The sequence below is a fragment of the Patagioenas fasciata genome, chromosome 2, assembly GCF_037038585.1.
Source record: "Patagioenas fasciata isolate bPatFas1 chromosome 2, bPatFas1.hap1, whole genome shotgun sequence".
In the NCBI taxonomy this organism is placed as follows: Eukaryota; Metazoa; Chordata; class Aves; order Columbiformes; family Columbidae; genus Patagioenas; species Patagioenas fasciata.
The window spans coordinates 45,424,779-45,448,349 of NC_092521.1; the positions used below are offsets into that span (position 1 = coordinate 45,424,779).

Sequence of the window (23,571 nt, forward strand, 5' to 3'; positions counted from 1 at the left end):
CTGAGAAAGGCTTCCTGCCATATGTTAGTTTTCACAGATATCCTCTGGAGTGTTTAAAAATCTACTTTTTCTCCTGAAAATTTTAACATTTCCCTCATGAAGTACTCCCCTGATCCTGCTTTCGCTTTTCATAAGCCACTGCAGTTGAGTTCATAGTAGGGGGTCAAAATGTTTATTTTTCCTTAATGTGATGTAGTGATACCTCTGCTTACATCAGTGCTTCCTCAAACATAACAGAGAGGTACCCTTTATATTCTTAAATAAAAGTTTAACAGTGAAAATAAGAGGCGCATGGGAGCTGGAGTGACCCAGACGATCCCACACTTGTTCCTCTCGCTCTCCCCAGCCTAGAGGGTGAGGTCGAAAAAGCAGGAAAACACAAGCAGCACATGTGAAAGGCAACGGGCAGCTCTCTCCGGCCTCGTCCTGGCCCTGTGAGGAGGGGATGACCACAAATCCTGTGTACAGTCGTCCTGCAGGCATGGACGCTTGGACCATAAGCCCCAGGTTTTTGGTTTGAGGTGCTTTCCCAGGTAGTTCTGCCTGATGGCTGTGAATGGTCCACCCAGGCCCTGGGGGTGAACCCTCTGTTTGGCTTCAAACTCTGAATAAATGAAGTAGATGACACAGGCAGCAACTTAAACATTGTAGAACTTGCTTTTCTCCTTTCCTTTCAGTCAAAACAGATGAAGAGATATTTTGGATGCCATGTACCAGGTTTTCCTTTGAGAAACAGTTTGCAAAACTCATGCTGAAATATATGTCATACAAGCTTTTCCTGGGGAGTGCTGCAGCAGCCGGTGTGTCAGGAACTGGCAGAGAAGTCCCGCGCAATGCAAGAGCACATCACATCTTAAAAACACCTTTCTCTCTCCTAAGGGACAAATTTTAAAAGTCTCTGTTAAGAAGAAAAACGAAGAGGCAAATGTGTCATTCTTTGGTCACATTGTCAGAATTCAGATTTTTTTCAGAGTTTTTCTAAGGGAGTGGCTGTGGAAAGCATAGCCTCTCTTGTGGAGAAATACTATTGATTATTATTTAGTTCCGAAGGTAGGAACACACTGGAATTATTGAAGTAAAAGAACTGATAGCAGTGCAGAAGCAGTACTGGCCAGGCCATGGTGTCTGTTTCCAGCTTCCTGTGCCACAGCTGGAGACAAAACTCAGTGTGTTGATGTGAAATGAACTGAGGCTGTTCAGCCTGGAGAAAAGGAGGCTGAGGGGAGACCTTATCGCTGTCTACAACTACCTGAAAAAAGGCTGTAGCATGGAGGGGGTTGGTCTCTTCTCCCAGGTAGCAAGGGATAGGATGAGAGGAAAAGTCCTCAGATTGTGCCAGGGGAGGTTTAGATTGAATATTAGGAAAAAATTATTCACGGAAAGGGTTGTCAGGCCTTGGAACAGGCTGCCCAGGGAAGTGGTGGAGTCACGATCCCTGGAGGTGTTTAAAAGGCGTTTAGATGAGGTTCTTAGGGACATGATTTAGTGCCAGAATTAGGTTAGGTTATGTTTGGACTTGGTGATCCTGTGGGTCTCTTCCAACTGAAATGATTCTATGATTCTATGAAATATAAACAGAAGAACCTGTGGTGCACAGGCTCTTTCTGCATCAGATTGCTTCATTCTTAACCACTCAATTATGATCCTACTCAAACCTTTCGTGGTTAATTCATCTTCCTGTAGCTGTTTACCTATCACATACTGCATGTCTAAATGGAAAATGACCTTTTTAAGACATACAAAAAACTATTTTTATAGGCTTCATTTTCCACCTTTATTTATTGAAAGAAAAAATACTCAGAAAAAATAAAATGGAAAAATTACACGTCATGCTAAAGCTAACTGCTGTTGAAATCACTTGTAGGAAATTATTAGTTCTGACTTTTTTAGGCAAGTGTCACATTTATTTTCAGAGGAAAAAAGTAACCTTTATTTTCAATTACTTTGCTCTCTAGATGTTCAGTTTGAGCACTAGGTTAATGGAAAATATTTCAACACACGAACAATTAATGCTATTGGAATATAGTAGTGAAACTGAATATTACAGTACAATTAATTCCATTTTTTTGGTGGAATCACGAAGAATTTAAAAGCATGGCCAGTACATTAAAAAAAACCCAACCAAACAAACAGAAAATGTTTGATTTTTTTTTTTTTCCTGTATAGTACATCATGCAGCATATTCCATGTGCCTGTGTGTAAGACAGAAATGGTAAGTCACTGGGTAGAAAAATGTATGTACATACACACAGAATCTAGAATATTTTGTTCAGAAAACTTACACCTGCAGTAGTGGAAAGACATGAAATAGATGGTGATTTTTAAAAAGTCAAATATTTCAGAGAGTAATTAAAAGGCTAGAAGCTGGAAGATTTTGGAGACTTATACTGCCTTATGGTTATATGGAATTTTCCCAATGCCACATTCAAGAAATAATATTCTGATTTAACAGATGGACAAAGGTGACTATGTTTCTGTGATTTGCAAATCTGTGACAAGATAGGGAGCCACTGCTCAGAAACCAGCTGTCCTGCTGTTAAGCCGTAACAAAGAGCCTACAAATTAACACCATGTATTTCCAGACTTTTGTCTGCATAAGTACTCCTCCTCCTCCCAGATAATGCCTTGGCGAGCCAGAAATTTTCCTGGTCACATGCTGCAGAGAGTTGTAATCCCAGATTGTATGCATGTGACACTGACTTGCTGTACGGTCCTTACTTGTGTTATTTAATTTAATTTTTGCAAAAGATTGCAATTATTTTTACTTGCTAAAGACTACGTTTCTATCTGAAAAGTATTAAAGCTGATTAATGTCAGAGAGATGAGTAAAAAACCTGGTCATCTTTTCTTAAGTAGAGTTATTCAGTTGCACTCAGGAACAGTACTTTAAATTTTAATATATCTTTTTTTTTTTTTTTACCAACAGTGCCTTTAAAACAATTTATATAACTGATTTACTTACTTAGCTTTTGTCTTAATAATTTTGACAATCTTCAATTTTTGATAATATAGCTTAGATCAAAGCACACAGCCGTTTTTTCATCCTTCCAGCTTTCTAAAGGAGGTCTTTGAGACTACCTCAGGGAAGTCAAAGTTAAAAAACAGCACAGGAAAAATTTGATGCCAAAGAGTGTTGTTTTTTTCACATACACAACATCTGTTAAATAAGAGGCGATCTCAACCTGTGAGTGCTACATCACTGAATCCCAGGACAGGGGATTCCCCAGGAGAGCCCATTGCACCAGCGCTCCTGTTCCTAGAGATGTGCTGACACGGCTGCGCTGCTGACAGTACTGACAGTAATAACAGATAATACTGAAGCTCCTCTTTTATTCCTTGCCAAAGAAGTCTGTTCAGAATTCAATGTGTGAGGGTAAATTCTGGCTCAGTCCAAGCCACTCGGAGTTTTGCCATCAACTTTGATGGAGCCAGGTGTCCATCCATCGTGTCTTAGGAATAACATAATTTAGTTTCTTTAGAAAGCCAAATGTTAGCTCTGGTGTAGTTGGTTGTAAAACCCATTATACACGTCTTTCATTTAGACCAAAATTTGACTCACTGTCTTCAATGCCTAAAGATGTAACTTTCATACTAGTGCCGGCTCTCCTCCATTGCAGAGCTGTTGTGCTGCCTGTTCTTGCAGAGGCAATTCCAACATCCAATTCTGCAACGTCCCATTCAAGGAAAACTCTTTAAAAGTTACATACTAGTAGGGCAAGATTCTTGAATTTAGATTGTAGAAGTAAGTGAAGTCACATATAGTGATACCTAGGCGTAACAGGGAGTTTAATGGACGTCAGTGTTCTGCTACAACACAGAATCACACAGAATCACAGAATGTTTGGGATTGGAAGGGACCTCGAAAGATCATCTAGTCCAGTCCCCTTGCCGGAGCAGGAACACTTAGATGAGGTTACACAGCTTGTTACCTAGAAAAAAAAAATATTTTCAGTGTATCTTTAAATTGAAGCAACTAATTTAAAAGACTGGTGGACTTGGCAGTGTTAGGTTTATGTTTGGACTTAATGTTCTTAAAGATCTTTTCCAACAGAAATGATTCTATGATTCTATGAAATGTGTTTGTTGAAGTTAAAAATGAAGAAAAAACATAGTGATAAACTATAATAGTAAAATAATGAGTATTTAAAGAATAAATAAAAAACAGTAAAATTGATCATACAAGCAAAGCTGGAAGGTATTAGTTATCCCAGAGAGAGAAGCTGTATTGAATGGAAAAAAAAAAGTTGCTGAATATTATCTGGGAATAGATATATGAATATCCAGTCTTCTAAATGGTTTTATCATTAACGTAGTTGTTTTAATTTAGAGCTAAAGTAAATGCTCACAATTCATTCTTAATCCAAGTCTAGAACAGGTCAGGAGGTTGAGACATAGCATGAACCATAGAGCCCCTTATGAGTCCTAGAGTGAAACTAAAGAGCTGAAAACAAAATATCTGAGGGAAAGAGCGGGTCAGCAGCTCCGCAGGCTGGGATGGGTGAGCTGGGCTGAGCTGGGAAACAGGTTTCAAGGGAGAGTCCGGTCCCTTGAGGAGGTGGAATCAAGGGCACAGAGGCTTGGGAACTGCTGTATCACATTCAGTTCTGCGCTCGCACGGGAAAACTTCATCAGTTTGTGCCATAAACTGTGAGTGGGCAGCGCTGCTGCAAGCAACAGTGTGGGTGTGAAGGTTATAGCTATAGGAGCTATAGGGTTTTGGTTGCATTAAGAATTCTGACCTCAGCTGGGTGACAAAATTAACTGATGAAAGAGTTGAAACTGCATTTACATTACTACTGAAACTGGTGGCACTAAAGCATTTTAAGTGACTCATCGGTCTGTTTGAGTCCTTTCACTCCTACTGATGTTTGACTGCTTGTTTCTTTTTGTGTCCTCTAAGGATGTTTCCTGTCAAACAGATAAAAAATCAGGCAAGATTTCAGCTCCCTCCTATTCTTTTTATTTCTTCACATCCAATTTAATTTTTTAAATATTTCAGGTGAGCTTAGATTTTCCTCCCCCCTCATTTATTCTGATATGGTCAGCTGCAAAAATAGCCACATTGCTAATTCTAAAGTCTATATGCAAGCACAAGAAGGTGCATTTGCAGTGGGGAGACCTGGCTTTAAGAATGGATTTAGAAATTGGGTGCTTTGAAAAGGCATGTCAGTAATACTTACGAAATGCAAGCAGGGAAGTTGCTTGCTTACTGTATTTCATAAGTTTTAAATAATTTTGTTGGTGGTCCTGGGAGCTGCTTCACTGCTTAAAAGTAATTGCTTAGGGATGGCAGCATAAGGTCCTGTAAAGTGGAGCGAGGAGGAAAATGATAGGGCTTTTTTATTCTTGCATTTTCACTAAGATGATAAGCAAAATTCTGTGCCTTTTGCCGTAAAGGATTGAAAATACTTTATCCTTTTTCTATAGGTGTTAATTACAGCATATCTGCTCACTGGTGCTGTTGGTGTGGAAGTCTGGCAGAAACCTTTCCTGTTTGGTTATTACATCACAGATGCATTAGTAATCTTGCTTATAGGTAAGTGTCCAGATCCATGCAAAACTGTGCTGTTTTAAAATTATTTTTATTAGCTATTTCTTATATTTTTTTTTTCTTTTTGTAAGTGGTGGCTAGTCCAAAAAACACAAAATAGAGCTGATTGAAAGGGCTAATAATGGAAAAGTTTTAAAAATAGAGCATTTTGGAAACATTTTTCCTGACCAAATTGTGATCATCTGTTGCACACAAATAATGTAGACATGTTCCTTATCTGCATGTGCAGTTCAGTGCAGTGTGCTGGCTGGCTGACTCTTCATGTCACTCAAGTAAAATGCTGCTCACATTTACATACATTCTAAGTTTAATGTTTTGGCCTGCAGCACACTATGCTCCAAAATGTTATGGATAGAAGGAATAAAGGTATTTAAATAATTGTAGGAGGCACAACTGTAAATCTGAATAAGAGCTAGGTGGTTTCTAAGCTCATCTTTAGAATTACTTTCCAAACAGAAGTGATACATTTTTCATACAGACCAATAGCCTATTTGCTCATTGTTTGTTACTGTCAGTGTAGTTTGAAATACACATCAAGCATTTTTCAGCTGCTAGACTGAGAACAAGAGCACTTACATTTTAATGAGTTAAAAACCAGTAGTCTTAGCTAAAAATGTGTGTATGCAAAATAGTTTTGCAGTGTTGCTTGGAAGGTGGAGAAATTAGCCTATACATTTTAGGGATTTTTATATGAGCGTACAAGTGATGAGAAGAGAGAACCAAATAAAATGTTTGACACAGACAGTCTAGATTTATATCCAAAGAAACATCTTCAGTCCTTGAGCCAAATGCAGGACTTGAGTCTCAGTGTTCCCCCAATGCTGACTCTAGTAGGAGCTATCTCAGCATTTTCTAGGGGACTTCTGAGCCCACCGCGCTGACATGTGCTCCCACCACCCTTTCCCATGATGAGCTCTTTAGCAGGTATTTCCTCCAGCCTCAGCAGTGCTTCCACCAATGCCCAGATTGGAAAGGACCCTGTGTTCAGGCTGGGCTTTCTATGAGCAGCATACACAAGTACTTTATCCAGAGTATAAAACTGATCATCTGTTTTTTGTTTTGTTTGTTTGTTTGTTTGTTTAATCAGGCCCGTTCTGGGCACTCTGAGGAAAAGAAAGGAAGGGGAAAAGAATAGTGCTTGCCTTTTCAGTAGTCAGGGAGTGAATCATCTTGACAGAGGTGTAGCTATAACATGCCCTCTGGTGGCTGGCAGGGCACTGAGGAATATGGAGGAGTGATTTGTGTTCCCGAAGGAGTGCCACAAGCCCAGGAAAGATGGATGTTAGAGCGGCAGGTTAGGCCGGCCTTGGTGTTAGGTCTGACTACCATGGGCAGGTCCATTGAACACGCTCATTCTGTGCTACGCACATCACCGCTTTTGTTCCTGTCACTGAGGCACATGACAGCCCGTTCAGTGAGCACACCAATGGCTTCCCTTGTGCTTGGGAAGCCGTGGATGAAGGTTTAATTCAAACTGTTTGACATGGTAGGAAAGTTGGTGGTAGGGAAGCATGTCGGTGTCATCGGACTTGGAGAAGTGAGGATCCTTTTTCATACGCTACCAAAACCAGCTGCAAAGTGAGGTTTGATGGACTATTCCATTAGCATTATAAAGAAGTACTGCTTCTGTCTAATACAGCACGCTTGCAAGAATGGCCCATGAACAGAAAACTGAGTATTTCTTCCATCACTGTCCCAAGCAGAGTAAGCATAAGTAAGAACCAAAATATTTCTTTAAAAACATTGTATTTTACACACTAGTGACAATGCCATTAACAGGGCAACTTTTTCATCTTAATTATAGTTAAGTATAGGTTTAAAATGTGCAAGAAATTATCATGGTTGACTTTATATTACAAAATTGTCACACTGTTTTGTAAATTCTTAAAACAGGCGCTAAGTTTAAATATTAAAAAAGTAAGATCCTTCCACTGAGGATCATTCTGATCCAGAAAGCACTGCCACTTCGCCACAGGTTTGAATCTCAGCTCAGCGCTAGTGATTAAGGTGGTTATAGCTGGATAACCTGAGTGCAGTGAATACATATATATACAGTTTTTAGAAGCTTGCAGTAAATTGCAGGACCCCACTGTTACTGAAGAAAATGTATTGGACTAACCTACACCAAGGGCTGAGCAGCCAGGACAATGAAATTATTCTCTGCTTTAGAGAATCTGCAGCAAATGTGTCTTGCTCAGTCAGATCCATTTGCAGTAGGGATCCCGCTCTCTGGCAATGCTCAGTTAAATGCCTTTGTGGCTAGTTAAAAAACAAAGTGATGTAGTAGACCTCTGGTGCTTTTTACGAGTTAGTTTCCCAGGACCCTGAGAGGAGCCATTAAACCGTAACTGGCTATCCCAAACCATCTGATGGCATTTAGTAGTCACTAGTGGTCCTTCTAACAATGAACCTGTAGCTGCTCCGTCAGTACTTGGCAGAGGTTTCACATGTCGTTTCATGCTTTTACTGTTCTGTACACAAGAGGAGTTTGGCTGCTGTGCCATCGCTTCTCTGAGAACAGCTGGGTTTTAGCTAGTGCCTTCTGTAGTGGGAAGAAATCCAAATGAGATGCACAAGAGTGGAGATTTTTAGATGTCTTTCCTGGAGTTTCTGGAAAAAAAAAAAAAAAAAAATGGGCCATGTATAACCTAAGGATGAACTCAACAAAAGCGCCTCTTCAGAGAAAGCTGTGGTATCACCAGGTGACACCCACTCGCTGAAAATAATGGAACTTTTATCAGGTGCCAGAACACACAAAGATATACATAAAAGCGCAGCAACACTGGTGTTTAGATTACACATTTCAGGAAAGCCTCCCAAAAGAGAACTTTACGGATGTCTCTGGGAACTGTCTAGCACACTGTGGACACCTGTAGGAAGGCCAGGTCTTGGGCTGCTGAACAGTGACCTCAGAGGACTCCCTTGTGAAGCAGAGAAAATGCTGTGTAGTATTTTATGGGAATTTTTCAGCCAGCCAGCGAACAGAAACCCATAATTTTCACAGGCAGTGAGTGCAATTCCATTGTGCAGCTCCAAAACGCACACCTAGCTGAACACCAAAGTTCTGCTGTTTCCAGAGTGTGTTATCCTGGCTTCTAGACAGAAATGCCTTTTTTCTCCTAGGATGAAAGTAGCCAGCCCTTCCTACAGTTATGTGCCTGTGTGCTCAGCTGGAACTAATTACTTCTGCTCTCAGCAAGGCTCCTGTGGATGACACTCTGAAAGCTCTCCTGGGATTTAACAACAATTGTCCCATAGCATTATCTGGCTAACTAAGGTCCCTTCAAAGAGCAGCACTGGACTGAGAGCTATCATTTATTTTCATCCCTCCAGGATATCCTGAATGTCTAGCATTCCCTGTCACTGTGCTATCAGATTGAAAGCAATATAAAATACTTACAATAAGCATTTTTAAAACAGTCAATTCCCCACATAAAATCCAGTAGCACAAATGATGCTATAGACTTCATAAGAAGATCTTCACTCACAGGTAAACATCAGTGGTTCAGGGAGCAGCATTACTAATTGATGGTGGTTTCTGTCTCACATTGCAATTAAATTACCTGTAATAGGTGCATGTTCTGAATGAAGCGTTTCCCGTTCTTGGGACATTCATACTTGCTCTCTATGAGAGAGATTTTGTGATGTCTAATAAAATCTCAGTTCAGGCTGAAATCCTCCCTTCACTGAAGACATTTATATCTCTCCTTTCCTCTTCCTGACTGTTCATTTTCATGCAACTTACAGGAAATTTCTTTCAATCTATTTGTTCAGAATTGACCGTAGGCCTCAGAAGTTACGGTGTGATGCACAAAAAACAGGCAAAGTGTTATCACATCAGCTTCGTTCTTTAGGGAGCCAGGTTGGAAAAATGAGTCCTGGATGCACAGAAAGATTCCTGCTCTTCCTCAGTATTAACTGCAACCACAAGAACAGGCTCTGTGGTTACAGGACCACTAAAGCATGGAGTGGATAGATTGTACTCCATCAGTGGGTGGCACATGGGACAGATAGTTCTGTAATCTGGACATGGTGGCACATTTAAGTCTACTCTATCTGGTCAATAGCACCCAGATTTGGCTACTGAAGCCTATGGCAAAGCTGAGATAAATTTTCAGAGTGCAGGTTTGAACATGAAATGTGAATGGAGTACTAACATCTGTCAGAGATCTAAAACTTGAACTTCCCCTTGCAGATGAGGCCATAGCACTCAGAGTTTTTTTCCTAGGATGTGTATTGGATTAGCTTCTGCACTTACTTTTGCAGAGTATGTGTTCTTTGAGGTTCACTCCTTCTCTGAGTTACTAAAGTATATAAAATGGGGAATAAACACATAAATGAAAACATAGTAGCAGCAAAAAACTAATGATGAGATCAAGCCACAATATGTGAAACATACCAAGTATTTGAATTCTGTTATAGTGGGAAAGCACAGTTATCCATCTAATCCAGTGCCTTGTCCTTAAACTGTGTCCTGTATCCTGTGTATCAAAGGAGGCTACAGAAGCCCATGTGCTGGTTAATTATAAACACTCTGCCCTTTTTTCAGTGTCACAAAATGTTCAGAAGGCCATGATCAAACAGCCATGGTCTGACATTCACATGTTGGTTATGAATAAGTTGTTTTTGTTCTTCCTATCAGTGTTAAAGTAGAAATGTACCATGATGTTATTTGTTTGAATATCTCTGGAAGTCCTTAAGGCTAATCCTTAACAGGACATTTATCTCATATAGAACCATTCAGCCATTCTGTATCACAGCAGGCAGGCAGATTTCCTTTAGGCTGGAGCAATCAGAACGTGGTCCTCAACCTCTGCTCCACAGAGCTTCTGCTGCATGAGGCAGCCTGCTCTCTCATACTCAGAAAACTTGTGATCCTCTGAGCCTCCATAGCAAGATGTCAGGGCTTATTTTTACAGCAATGCAAAGCAGCAACCACAACAGTACAGAGGAGGGCAATGAAGCTGGTGAGGGGCCTGGAGCACAAGTCTGATGAGGAGCTGCTGAGGGAGCTGGGGCTGTTCAGCCTGGAGAAAAGGAGGCTGAGGGGAGACCTTATCGCTGTCTACAACTACCTGAAAGGAGGTTGTAGCATGGAGGGGGTTGGTCTCTTCTCCCAGGTAGCAAGTGATGGGACAAGAGGAAATGGCCTCAAGTTGTGCCAGGGGAGGTTCCGATTGGATATTAGGAAAAACTTCCTCACAAAAAGGGCTGTCAGGCATTGGAACAGGCTGTCCAGGGAAGTGGTTGAGTCACCATCCCTGGAGGGATTTAAAAGACATGTAGATGAGGTTCTCAGGGACATGGTTTAGTGCCAGAGTTAGGTTAATGGTTGGATCTTAAGGGTCTCTTCCAACCAAAATGATTCTATGATTCTAATCAACAGAAGTGTATTTCTAACAGTGGAAGGATTTTTTTTGTTTTTCATATTTACATATATTACTCATAAATTGTTTCTCTCTTATACAGTTAAGTCATTCTGTAGTGATTTCCTATAGTTCCCGTTGCAAAGTGGCTGATGGTTCTGCCTTGCTGATGGGCAGCTGAATGATGAAACATTAAGTGATATGTTCTCAAAATGTTATCACTCTGACAGGCCTTGACTCACTTTGTTTGAAAAGTGTGGTTAACATGAGTTTACTTCAACATGCCTGTCACCAATTTAACATTTATTACAGCATTGTTGTGACAGATTGTACGAGACTTTGTTGAAGTAAAGGGTGTGAAATACTCACCTGTCACTCGAGATATAGATAGATAGATAGATAGATAGATAGATAGATAGATAGACAGACAGACAGACAGATAGATAGGAGGCAGCTGAGTTAATGTGTGGAGTAACTCATCAGAGCCAGTCAGAACAATAACCTCGAAAAACAGAGCATTGAAGGTCAGAGGCAGAGCAGTATACTGGGGTGCGGATTGCGAAAGGGAGTGGGTTTGGTGGGGTTAACGGTGAGGAGTCATTTCACAGGCACTGGGAGCCCCAGAGGAAAGTCAAACAAGGGAGCTCACCTGATGGAGTTCTTCTGGAAGCCAACCGGGGCTTTTCAAATGAAGGCACCCTTTTCTCTGGTGCTCAGTTCTTGCTGTGCCCAGAAAAAGAGAATGGTGTGTACGCGCTGTGTGAACAGGACTACATCGAAGGAGCATCTACATCCAGAAATGAATTTCTCAGTCTGTACTAAATCCCTCCAAATGCTAATTGTTAGCTTACAGCTCAGTTCAAGAGAGATAAATGCAGCCCTTTACAATCTTTATACTCAAGAAGTATCTTGGATGCTAAACATCCAAAACATGAATCAACTCTGTGCATGAAGACAGTGCTCATGTTTAGACAGTGCTCTTAATCCCTGTAAAGTAATTTCATACTGTGTATATCTGTTTAGGTCATATTTTTCATCCATCCTTAAATTGCTTAATGTGTTCAGTCTTTACAGGCTCAATTAAGTCTGAAAATTACATACTAATTTTCTAAATTTTTTTTAATTTACTAAGTGGTTCTGAGTTTGACGATTTATATAATAATAAAATGTCATTTTGTAGCTAGTGGACAGCTTAATATGCAATTATCTACCTGCACAACCAATTAAGTGTTTTTTTCAAGACATATCTGATACAATCAAACTGTTCCATAACTGTTCTCCAGTTACAAGTGCTTCTAAATGATCGCCTTTTGGTGGAGCTTGCTTTCAGGCACTGATCAGTGTGCTAAACATTCAGCGTATTGAGGTATTTTCATGTGTCTAGCTGCTCTAAATGTGAAAGAAATTTGGGAACAAATAGGAAAAGTGTAAAGATTTTTCCAAGTTAATATTGAAGCCTAAATATATTTAATCTTATTTTTTTGTCTAGTCGCTAAGAAGGGTTAATGATGTATTGGACATCCCATTTCTTTAAAGCAAGCATTGACCGTGATGTATTATCAACCTGGAGACAGGCCAAGCAGCATACTGAAGAAGGCCATGTGGAGCTGTGGGCAGTTGAAGAACAAGAGAGGAGGGTGATGGTATTTCATTTGTAGGCTGAAATGCAACTGCAATGGCCTGCTGTTAAAAAGGTGTTTTTTACTGAGCTCAGCTTCTGCAATATGCCCAGAAGAAGGTCTGCACAGAGCTCTTCACTGCCTCCCCAATGGGAGGGATGCTCTGAGTAGTCTTTTTTGGGGAGCACTGGCAGCTGGAAGGGTACATTCCTCAACAGATTCCCATGGTTTCCAGTAGGGTGTTCACCTAAAATTACATCCCTGTATTGCATGGTCAGGAAGAGCTAATTATTATGAAATAATATTTCAACTCTTTTCTTAGGATGGTTTACTTGTCAGGAACTTATCAACAAGTGTGATTTACAATAGCGAAGGTGCGGAGAAGCTAAAAAGCTGAGATAAACATTGTCCTTCCTTGGAAGCAGTATAATTTATTTAAAAATAGTGGTTTAGATATCTTGGCTACCTACTTCAAGTTGCTTCTTTATTTAGCGGTGTTTACAGCCTGTGAAGTTTGGGGTATTCAGAAACTTGGCTACCTGCGATGGGCTTCCTAACTTGGTCTGTGTGCCAGCAGGAGGCTCTTCTGTGGTTACTGAAATAGCATTTTCCAGGCCATCAGCAGTTTGTTTCTGGCTGCACCCTCTCTTTCTCTACAATAAGCAAGTCTGTATTTTGCAGAAATGCCTAAATTAACTTAGGCACAGCAGCCACACTGAGTAACTGCAGTGTGTCCTGGAAACATAACCTGGCTGTCTGCAGGCCTTCAATAGTCTTGAAATTTAGATATGTGAGGGTTTAAGATGCCCTCATATAATTGAATTTAAATACGCTACTGTTAGTCCAGACTAATACTAGGGACAGACGTACCATGGTATCCATCATATGCTAGGTGGTTTTTTTTCGTGGTGGTTTTTTTTGTTTGGTTTGTTTTTTGGTTGGTTGGTTTATGTGTGTGTGTTGTGTTTGTATCTGTATTTGGTTTTGGTTTTGGTTTTGTTTCTGTTTTTGTTTTTTAATTCACTCAGCCATGTCACACAACATCTTACTGTTCCGGAATGGAATTTGAAAGCACCAACTGAAATCTAAAATTGTTGCTAGAATTTATGGGAATTTTCTTTTTGATCCCATTTACACACATGTATATAAGTACACACACACACACACACACATATATATATATACATGTGTGTATGTATCTGTGTGTTTATATATAGATGTGTATTTGGAAAACCAAACATGCCTTTATTTCTCTCATGTCTCTTATCCTGAATACTTGAATATATTGGGTTTTTTGGTTTGGTTTGGATTTTTTTCTTGGTTTTTTTTGTTGTTTTGTTTGTTGGTGGGTTTTTTTTGTTTTGTTTTTTGTTTGTTTGTTGTTGTGGTTTTGTTTTGGTTTGGTTTTGGTTTTGTTTTGTTTTTTTTTTTAATGTGGACAAATTAATTTCTGATAAAGAGCTTTGCAAATGCTTATTTATCTGAAAAGGGAGTCAAGAGAGTGCAAGGCAGAGGCCTGACCGTAGGATTGTACCTAAATCCGAGGATTTGGGCTTGATACCTTCAGCCTAGCGTGACACAAGAATTCCCTGTATCTGTGCCACCCATCTGTGGTTCAGTATTTCTGCCTTTAATACAGACCTGTATTCTTATGGTTGGGTCTCAGAATTTCAGTCAGCTGGAAAACAGGGGAAAATATTAAAGGAGAAATTTAAAAATACTGGAAGAGCAGTAATACTTCTAATAAACACTCAATGAGTTCTATTTTCTGTAATTTGTTAAAAATGTCTACTACACTAGTGTGGCGTGGATTTGATTTATTTTGGCTTGGTTTTTTAAATGATTTTAAAATACAGTATGTTCTTTTAGGACATTAAAAAAGAAAAGCTCCATCACCATCACTTGGGCAGTGCTTGGGTGTCCGAGCGCTGGAGGGACAGCAGTGGGTTTGCTTTCCAGGCTGCACCTTTTGTTTCCCAGACCAGCAGGGAATGGCAGCAATGCGGAAGCAGCAGTTCAGCTCCTGGGCACAAAGGAGCCTTAATGCCAATTAAAAACCAGACTTAATGAGTACCAAAAGCAGCCCCCAAGACAGGCCTCCTTTAGCTAAAAAAAGATGGGAAAGCAACGTGTTGTAGGAAATGATGGAATTTTGAAAATCCCATAAGAAACAGAGGAACACCCTTTGCTTTCCCTACTGCATCCTCAGCTCTCGCTCTACTAAAAGAGAAGCTGTATAAAATACAGCAGAGTAACTGGTGTAACTGCCCCAGTCCGAAAGTGGCTTTTAGTTAGCTGGGGGATTGTTTGTGGTCAATGTGTTATTTCTAACTAAAATGGCACTTCATAAAAATAACAAATTGTTGGCAACCATTGCTCTTTGAATTCTATTTCTAGTTGTAGTCTCTATTTCTGTTCCTCTCGGTTGCTTTTCTCCTAACAAATCAAATTTCAGAATTGCAGCAGGAAATTTAGATTTAACCTCAAGAGTCAATGTTTTGTCTCATGTCTGCTCTAATGTAATACAGATGTTGGAACTGCTGTACGTAACTCAAGATTTTATTGAACTAGCCCTCCCTGCCTAATAGAAAACATAGCTAACTGGAGTGCACATTAAACACAGATCACTCTGAAGGCACTAAGCTTGCGAATTTTAGAAAGATGTTTATGGAATACGTGGGCTTTTACTTCAATTGCACATCCTTCAGCTGTTTGATACAGAGTTCCTGCCATGGTGAAGAAGCAGAGCTCTTCATTGGACTTGTTTTAAAAAGCAAAATCAAGAAATAAACATGTAAAAATGCGATACCTGAAATTACTTACAAGCTGGATTTCCACACACTACCCCCCTTCCTCCCCCTCCCCCACTTCGTTGTTTCCTTCTCTTTAAAAGATAACCAGAAAGACTGGAGAAATAGATTATCTATTGCATCACTTTTTACTTCCTCTGTTTTCCAACAATCTCTGCTATTCTTGCTTTTTTAGTTTCCCTTTTCTTGGGCTGGCACTCAGGCCAGAACGTGCTAAACACTTGGGCATGTCTTTGATGGGGACTGAATGGTAAACACTGACATATCCTGAGAGTCTGCTATGCCCCATTAGCCCCAGTACAAAGTCATCTGAAATCAGTTGTTTCCTCTGTTCATGTTTATTTTTCCTTATTTCTAATACTGAGACTAAAGTTTGCTACTTTCCTATACAAGCAATACACTCTGTTTCTTAAAGGAGTTTGTTTTTTGGTTTTTTAATGTAAAACCAGAAAGTTTACAACATCAGAATGCTTTTCTTGCCCATAACGAAATAGGAATTATGTATTAATTTAATGCACCAAAACCAATCTGCATGCCTTATAATATAAAAGTCGGACAGAAATATGCTATCCAAAGCAATCCCCAAGCAGCAAACAGACCAGGGAAAAGCCCTAAATACACAGAAAGCAGGGGAAAAAAACAAACCAAAACCAAAGAGCTCAGCAGGGAAACACATAGATTAAATCTGTGTCACAGATTAAAAAAGGATTATCTATCTTTTCACCCACTTAGGCTGACTAATACTGTGGCTTTTTTTGTTTAAACCTTAAATTTCCACTTCGTGCTGGAGGTCTTCTTTGACCCTTGGGTGGACCAACATATTTTGGATGTGGGTGTTAGATGGGGTACAGCTGAGTCTCCAGGCAGCTCTAGGGCTGCCAGCTGCCATGTTGGTAATAACAACAGCAGTGCAGGGAGACACAGCATTAGAAAAGGCAAATTCCTTCTCCTTTGTGGGTTAAAACTGAGCTCCAGAAAGGTCACAGCTGTATTTTTAAAAAATAGTAAAAAAGCTCCCTTGTTCAAATGATGGCTGTATCGTGAAAAGGAATTCATTTCAGCCACTGTATCAGCAAAGCAGGTCATTAATTGAACCTTAGTATATTGAAATGTAAACCTGTTATTTCCCTAGTAATGAAGGCAGCACTTTTGGGGGTTAATTGTCTTTATATGTCCCATTGGAAAGCTTTTGGTGTCAGACACTTTTTTTTTTTTTCCCCTACATAACCAGAGAGCAGTTCATGCAAAATGGGGCTGCGATCTTTCTTGGGTCCAGCAGAGGAACCTGTATAACAAATAACTAATCCTACCTACTAGCTACATCAGAATTTTTTTAAATCTTCCAGGTCTTGTTGCTCAATACACAAGAAAATCTGTATTAGCAATTATTTCTAGCCTCTAACTTTTGGAAAAATAAGGAAGACTTTATTATTGCTTAAAGCCTCCAAACCCAGCTGGTATCCTGTAATGAGTACAGGAATACCGAGTCGTTTTAAAAATAGCACACTAGATCTGTTATCGTATGGGAAAACTCTGTGGTCATCAGTGTAGCAGGACTGTAAATCATTACATATGAATCTTTTTCTTTTCCAGGCTTCAGTTTATTTCTTTCATTTCCACAAACACTGTACAACATTCACAGGTAAGTGAATTAATGTTAAATAAGTTCTATCCCTTTCCATTTAATTCTGTATGTTTAATGGAGAAATAAATGTAATGCTTGAAGTAGCCTAGCTTCTTTCAGCCAGATGCCATCCTGATAATGTAGTAAAAGGCTTTTCTGGTCAATTTTGAGAATCTGATTTGTTTCTTTTCCATGTTTATAATTCCTCTTCTTTTCCTTTCACTTGCTGTTCTCCAGACAAGTCTGGCACTGGTCCTGCAGAGTAAACTGATGAAAGCTCTGTAGTTATAAACACTGCACTTTATTTGCAGTCAAATGTGATCTGTAACTTCTACCTGTGCTAGGTGAAATTCTGTAGCTGCTCATTCTACACTCCATGAAGTACTTTATTGTCTTCCTGATCCTCCTGTGAAACTCTACTCTGCATGAAGCCTGCAGATAATTACCATCAGATACTGGCTAGGCAGGTGGCAAGCTGTGATTACATCTCAGAGTTGGCTTGTTGCACCTAGGACTTTTACACACGGTTAGTTTATACTCCAATGGCCTGTTTTTATTAATGCTGCCCACCTTCCTCCAGTATTTGCTAACTTGTTTCACTCATCTGTCACATCAGGTCTCTCAGATCCTAAGTGTCCTGGAGGAGGGGTTGTCATTCCCTGTCTTCAGGAATTAATGGAAATTATTATTAACATTTCAATTTCAGAGAGACTATGAGACAATAACACATTGCTCCTACACAGCCTTTTCCTTGTCACAGTATTCAGTGTAATCACAGAATCACAGAATGGTTTGGGTTGAAAGGGACCTCTGGAGATCATCTAGTCCAGGGGTGTCAAACTCATTTTCACTCGGGGCCACATCAGCCTCACGGTTGCTTTCAAAGGGCCGAATGAAATTTTAGGACTGTATAAATGTAGGAGTAGTTAGATTTATACAGTATAAATGTAGGAGTAGTTAGATTTATACAGTATAAATGTAGGAGTAGTTAGATTTATACAGTATAAATGTAGGAGTAGTTAGATTTATACAGTATAAATGTAGGAGTAGTTAGATTTATACAGTATAAATGTAGGAGTAGTTAGATTTATACAGTATAAATGTAGGAGTAGTTAGATTTATACAGTCCTAAAATTACATTCGGCCCTTTGAAAGCAACCGTGAGGCTGATGTGGCCCCGGGTGAAAATGAGTTTGACACCCCTGGACTAGTCCAAGCCACCTGTTAAAGCAGGTTCACCAGAGCAGATCACACAGGAAGGTGTCCAGGTGGGGTTTGAATGTCTCCAGAGAAGGAGACTCCACAGCCTCTCTGGGCAGCCTGTTCCAGTGCTCTGGCACCCTCACAGTAAAGAAGTTTCTCCTCATGCCTAGGTGGAATCTCCTGTGCTTCAGTCTGTGCCCATTGTTCCTCATCCTATCGTTGGGAACCACTGAAAAGATTCTGGCCCCATCCTCTTGACACCCACCTTTGAGATACTTAAAAGCATTTCTAAGCATGAATAACCCTGAGCTTGGGGCAAGCAGAGTGTAGAGTGAGGAGATGTGGGTCTGGAAAGGCTGAGGACACACAGAAAGGCTGGACTTCGGGGCAGGGTGTTGGGAGCAGCACTGGGAGGGGGCTGGGGACCAGGGGTGCAAGGGACTCTGGTTCAGGGAAGACTGGGAGAAGGAGGACAGCACCTTGGCCATGTCAGTCCCTGGCAGGAGCAGCATTTACCCAGATGAACATTTAGTTTCTGCTTGCTTTCCTCATGTGGTAGGACTTTTGTTTAGTGTTTTTAGTTTCAAGTCATCGTTCAACACAGTTTTTCTCATGCCTTCCAGTGGGTTTATTGTTCCTCTGAATGGAAGAGCACAGTAATTTTAAACGTCCAGTCAAATTTGCTTGAAGGAAGCACTCATAATCTATTTGGTGATGAGGAACCTGAGTTTTCTGATCATCTCCTCTCTTTCTTCATCCTGCTGCCTGGTCTCAGTTATTACTTTATCAGAAGAATATTCTTTTTTTGGAATGAGAAATATATTTATTGGATTTTTGTCTGGCTTTTTCTATAAATACCAGTGATCAGAGATTTTAAACAGGACATTTCCCAGTATACTTCAAACACAGAATTGCTCTTCTGAACTTTGATATGAAGAAATGGTCTAATGGTAGTGAACCTTAGTAAATTAAACCTCCTGCTGCTTTTATAACCTCTCAGTGAGTTTTGCCTGAGTGAGAAAGATGCAAGATAGACCCAAAGGCTGTTGCTCTTACGTTACCTTTTTCCTAGCTGACAGAAAATAGTAATTTACTACCTTTGATGGCACTACCTTTAAAAGACAGCTTAAAATATTCAAGAAAAGACATCATTAATTTTCCTGTAATCTAATTAGCCAACAAAGCCTCCCCTTTAGGCTGTACTTAGGCAACAGCGCAGGATTGTCTAGCAGCATCACCACTAGACCTAAACAACAGCAACCCCTGCCAGCCATGTGCTTGACTGTGTTGCCACTGAAAACGTGGGGCATACTGACTGAAGCATTTCATGCCTCCTGTCAGAAGTTTCATCCTCAAAAATATATATTTTTTGAATTTGCAGCAAGCCTGGGTGCTGGCTGTGCATTTCGATGGCAACTACAACAGGGTATTGCGGCCCACTTTGTGTAAGCTTAGCGGTCCATTGCCAAGCACTGATGAGCGGGTAAAACTGACCAGAAGCTATGTGAATAAACCAGTATAATTTTACCCCCCAAAATAATTGTTACTTGTGTATCCTACAACTTCTCATAAAAACGTCTGGGTATCTAGCACATTTGCACAGGTAACTGTGCTGCAAGATGAACTCTCGGGCTGAGTTTAGGCTAGAGTTTGTAGTTACCGTGGAGAAATAAAATGGATACATTTTCTTACTCCGTAAAATCATTGTATTTATTTGCAGAGCACATTTAAAGAAAACACTGAAGAATGATTCTTTGTATGAAGTACTCCTACCTCTTGTGTCACCCCTGTTGCTGTTCATTCTTCTTACAGTCTGGGTGGTTTTCTCTCCAAGCAACATATTAGAAAAGCAACCAAGATTGTTTTTATGGATGGTTGGGGTTACTTTCTCAAATGTTATTGTAAGTATGTTTGTGGCGGTGGTAGTATTTAGAGATAGCTTTCTATTTTTACGTGAATAACAGAAGGGAACAGAAACTGTAGAGAAAAGGAGGATCACACTGCTGTTGTAGCTCTGTGTTACCCTCTTATATAAAAATAACACCACAGCAGTTGTCTGGACTAGGGACACTTACAGTACTGCAGTATCTACTCTACCACGGCATAACTTTTTCATGAGGCTTCTTTTTTTCCAGAGTTTTGTGAACAGCCCCAGGGAGTCCTTACTTCCAAGAACAGAACAGATATTCCCCAACACAGCCAGAACAGGGGACTTGTCTAAAGTAAAAGAAAGCTCAACACTGGCACTGATTTACCAGCAGGAGTAGGGGGGTTGTAGCCTTGCCCTGCTGTTGTGCCCATTAGTGTGGTAGATGCATTCCTGTATTATACAGCTCAGCTGATCACACATTTTCCCTCCACTGTTCAGAGCAAGGATGTATCACTGACAGCACTTTTAGGGAAAGGCGTGAAGAAATGCAGGGGTCTTGCCATGGCTCACTTCTCACAGATTAGTTTTTCCTATACCACATCGCTCTAACCAGTTTTCCCCCTTTTAATGCCTATGAGGCAACAGAAGCCTAGGTGAAGTAACATGGGCAGCCCGACGATGCTGAGCACCGCAGTTAACCCAGCATTTTCTTCTCTGGAGGAGGTCTTTGGACTCTCTTCTTGCCAGGAGAGAGGGAAGGGAGCTGCAGCCAAGAAGGTGTTCCCCCAGTTAATGCTAAAATACCCTAAAAAATAGCACTGATTGTCATTTTAGAAAGATAGTCTCCAACACCATCTAAAATCGCATCACTGAGCAACACTGCATCCACGTTAAAAAGAGAAAGTCTTGAAGTGCCTTGCATTATGAGAGACATCTTTGAAAAGGTGTGATTTTAAAAGAGAAAGCGTAACCCTGTTAGAAATTTGTATTCAGGAGCAGAAAAGAAATCGTATAAATGTACGTTTCTGAGGGGCACAAATCAAGCAGTTCCATTTTAAGGACTTAAACTCTGAGAAGTTAGGTTATTTTTAGATGTATAAGGTTTATTGTATCAATTTTTCATTATCTAATCTACCCCTTTTTCTTAAAATAATAGTGTAGATTGCTAAATGAGAAATAAAATTATTTCATACCATTGGGGAAAAGTGCTTTCAAAGTTTGGCAAATGGCGAGTTCTGCATATACATCTCAACCAACTGAGAACAATTGTGGCAGGATGCTTGGTAGACTGTAGTTTATTAGACATTGAGTGCAATGCATATTCTTCAGGCCTTGGTTTTGATTTTACCAAAACATTTACTGCAGTGTTAGAAATTCATGTGAATTAAAAATGTATGCATGTTAGTGGAAATTATTAACATTTTAAAAGCAAGCATTAAATATGTATGGGTGTTAGTTGGAATTTATAACATTTTAGATGTGAAAAACAAGTCTGTATTTCCCTTCGCCTCCTGTGGTCTCTTATACACACGTGATTCCTCCAGCATCAGAGTAGGCCTTGTCATGACAATGCTTTTCTTCTCCATGGTAGCCAGATACACTGGGTTTCCTTTATCTGTTCTGTAGACCACAAAGAGCAGCCCATGTTTCTCTGCGTCCCAGCATCGTGAACTTCTCATGTCTTTGACAACATATTTAGTTGCCTAGGAGATCCCTTGGGCTAAACGCCTGGTCTCAGGCCTGGCCTCATAGCTGTGCAATGGCCAGGACGAGTAGGGAAGGTGACAGCCTCCTGGGAGCAGCAAAAAAGCCTAAAAAAAGGAAAGCTGCTTATCTGTGAGAGGAGGACTTCTTAGTCCAGTCCCCATGGCCAGCAGCAGGATCACCTATGGGTTCACCACCCCTCTTGCCGAGAAGCCCAGACCTTGCCTTGAGATTTGCTCGTGGGGCAACTCTCAGAAATATCCAGATCTGAGCAAATCATCATGGAGCACAACTGTCACAGCTCCCACTTAGGAAGCCCACAGAGGTACATGTTTGAATTCAGGAGGAGGGGACAGAGTGGGTAGGTCTCGTGTAGGGGACCTTCAGCCATCACCATAGCAGGAGCACAGTGGCCGATATGGTGGCTGGCTGCCGAGCCGGGGCACCTCAGACTCAGGAGATGCTTCATGAGGAACCTCCCAGGTGAAATGGTAAGAGAGAAGATGCTAAGGACCTACCCAGGGTACAGACGACAGCTGCTAGAGGTTTAAATTCAGGATGCCCAGGCGCAAGGTGTGAGCGAGGAGGATGGAAAAGCACAAGGCATCGTCCCACAGCCTTAACTTTCCAGCTTGGTTCTCCAGGCTCCAGCACTTTGATCTCTTCATGCTGTTTTTTGCCTCACTTGTAGTGTGAATCAGGGCTTCATGACCAGAGGGGATAAGGACTTACGGGAGGCAAGCAGAACATAGTCCATTTTGCAGTCCTTTGATACACCAAAGGTGGATTGCTACTAATATTAATAAGTGATCTTCATGAAAAATCAAGTACCATACTTAATGTGGTGTAATAATTGTTTCAAACAATGTGAAATCCAACCTCTGGACAAGTGCAATTATTCAGCCAGAAAAATTAAAGCATATAGATTGCTTTAGCAATTTCTGATACCCTCTGGAATAATTCCCAAAGGAATTATAAAACTAGTGTTATTCAAAAAATTAATAATCAATACTGATAATGCATTGTAAGCAAAAATATTTACATTAGGTACAAATCCTTACTTCTTGCATTATTGAAAGTTAATTATTTTTTTCATGGTTTATTTTTGTATTCTTCAGCTTCTACAGCACAGACATTAAGGCCAATATTTTTTCCCTGTGGTCAGACTCCTACTGCTGCTGTTGTAAGATTCCAGACACTGCACAGGGAATGAATTTTTCATTCTTCTACTGTTTTCAGGATTTATAAAATCTATTTTTAACCACATTTAAATTTTGATATTAAAATATTTCAGCTAGCTGTGCCTAAATTCCTTTTTTTAAAAAAAATAGGATGGTGTATATGAGACACATTTTTTAATTTCTTAAGGAGTCTAAACCAGGTAAAACACTTAGATGCACTTATCTAGCTTTAAAAATCTGAACTTAAACTCATTACATTTCAAGAACTTAATAAAATTAAGCTAATTGCTTTCAGTTTAACCATGCACCATATATTCATTTTTTCTGCCATTCTGACTGGGATCACTTTCCCTGGGCCCCCCAACTAGATCTCCAGGGAGCCCATGGCCATAATCGAGCCAAGAAAATGGTGTTTTAGTACATAAAGTAGTGCTAAAAAACAAAAACAGGATTTAAAAGTGGCATAAATTACCTTCTCTCCCTTCTAGACAATGAACTAGAATATATTTCCGTCATACCACGTGATTAAGATACCAGTACGCTCTCCCAGTGATTAAGTGGCGGCACATTTGATTAGAGATCACAACTTTATGAATCGGTGTGAAAGCCTGAGGTGTCAAACAACCCCCCCCCTTTTGCCAAG

General features: G+C 40.2%; 1 protein-coding gene across 2 annotated transcripts in view; it reads left to right on the top strand.

Annotated features, from left to right (window-relative positions):
• LOC136099046 (ethanolaminephosphotransferase 1-like) overlaps positions 1-23,571 on the top strand; it is a 61,384-nt gene that overhangs the window by 32,498 nt on the left and 5,315 nt on the right. The window contains exons 6-8 of one of the 2 annotated variants that reach the window (XM_065832934.2): positions 5,428-5,536; positions 16,940-16,988; positions 19,894-20,074. In XM_065832934.2, the coding sequence (XP_065689006.2) occupies positions 5,428-5,536; positions 16,940-16,988; positions 19,894-20,074 (339 nt within the window). The remainder of the gene's footprint in view (positions 1-5,427; positions 5,537-16,939; positions 16,989-19,893; positions 20,075-23,571) is intronic. The other variant, XM_071804142.1, reaches the window with a different exon arrangement.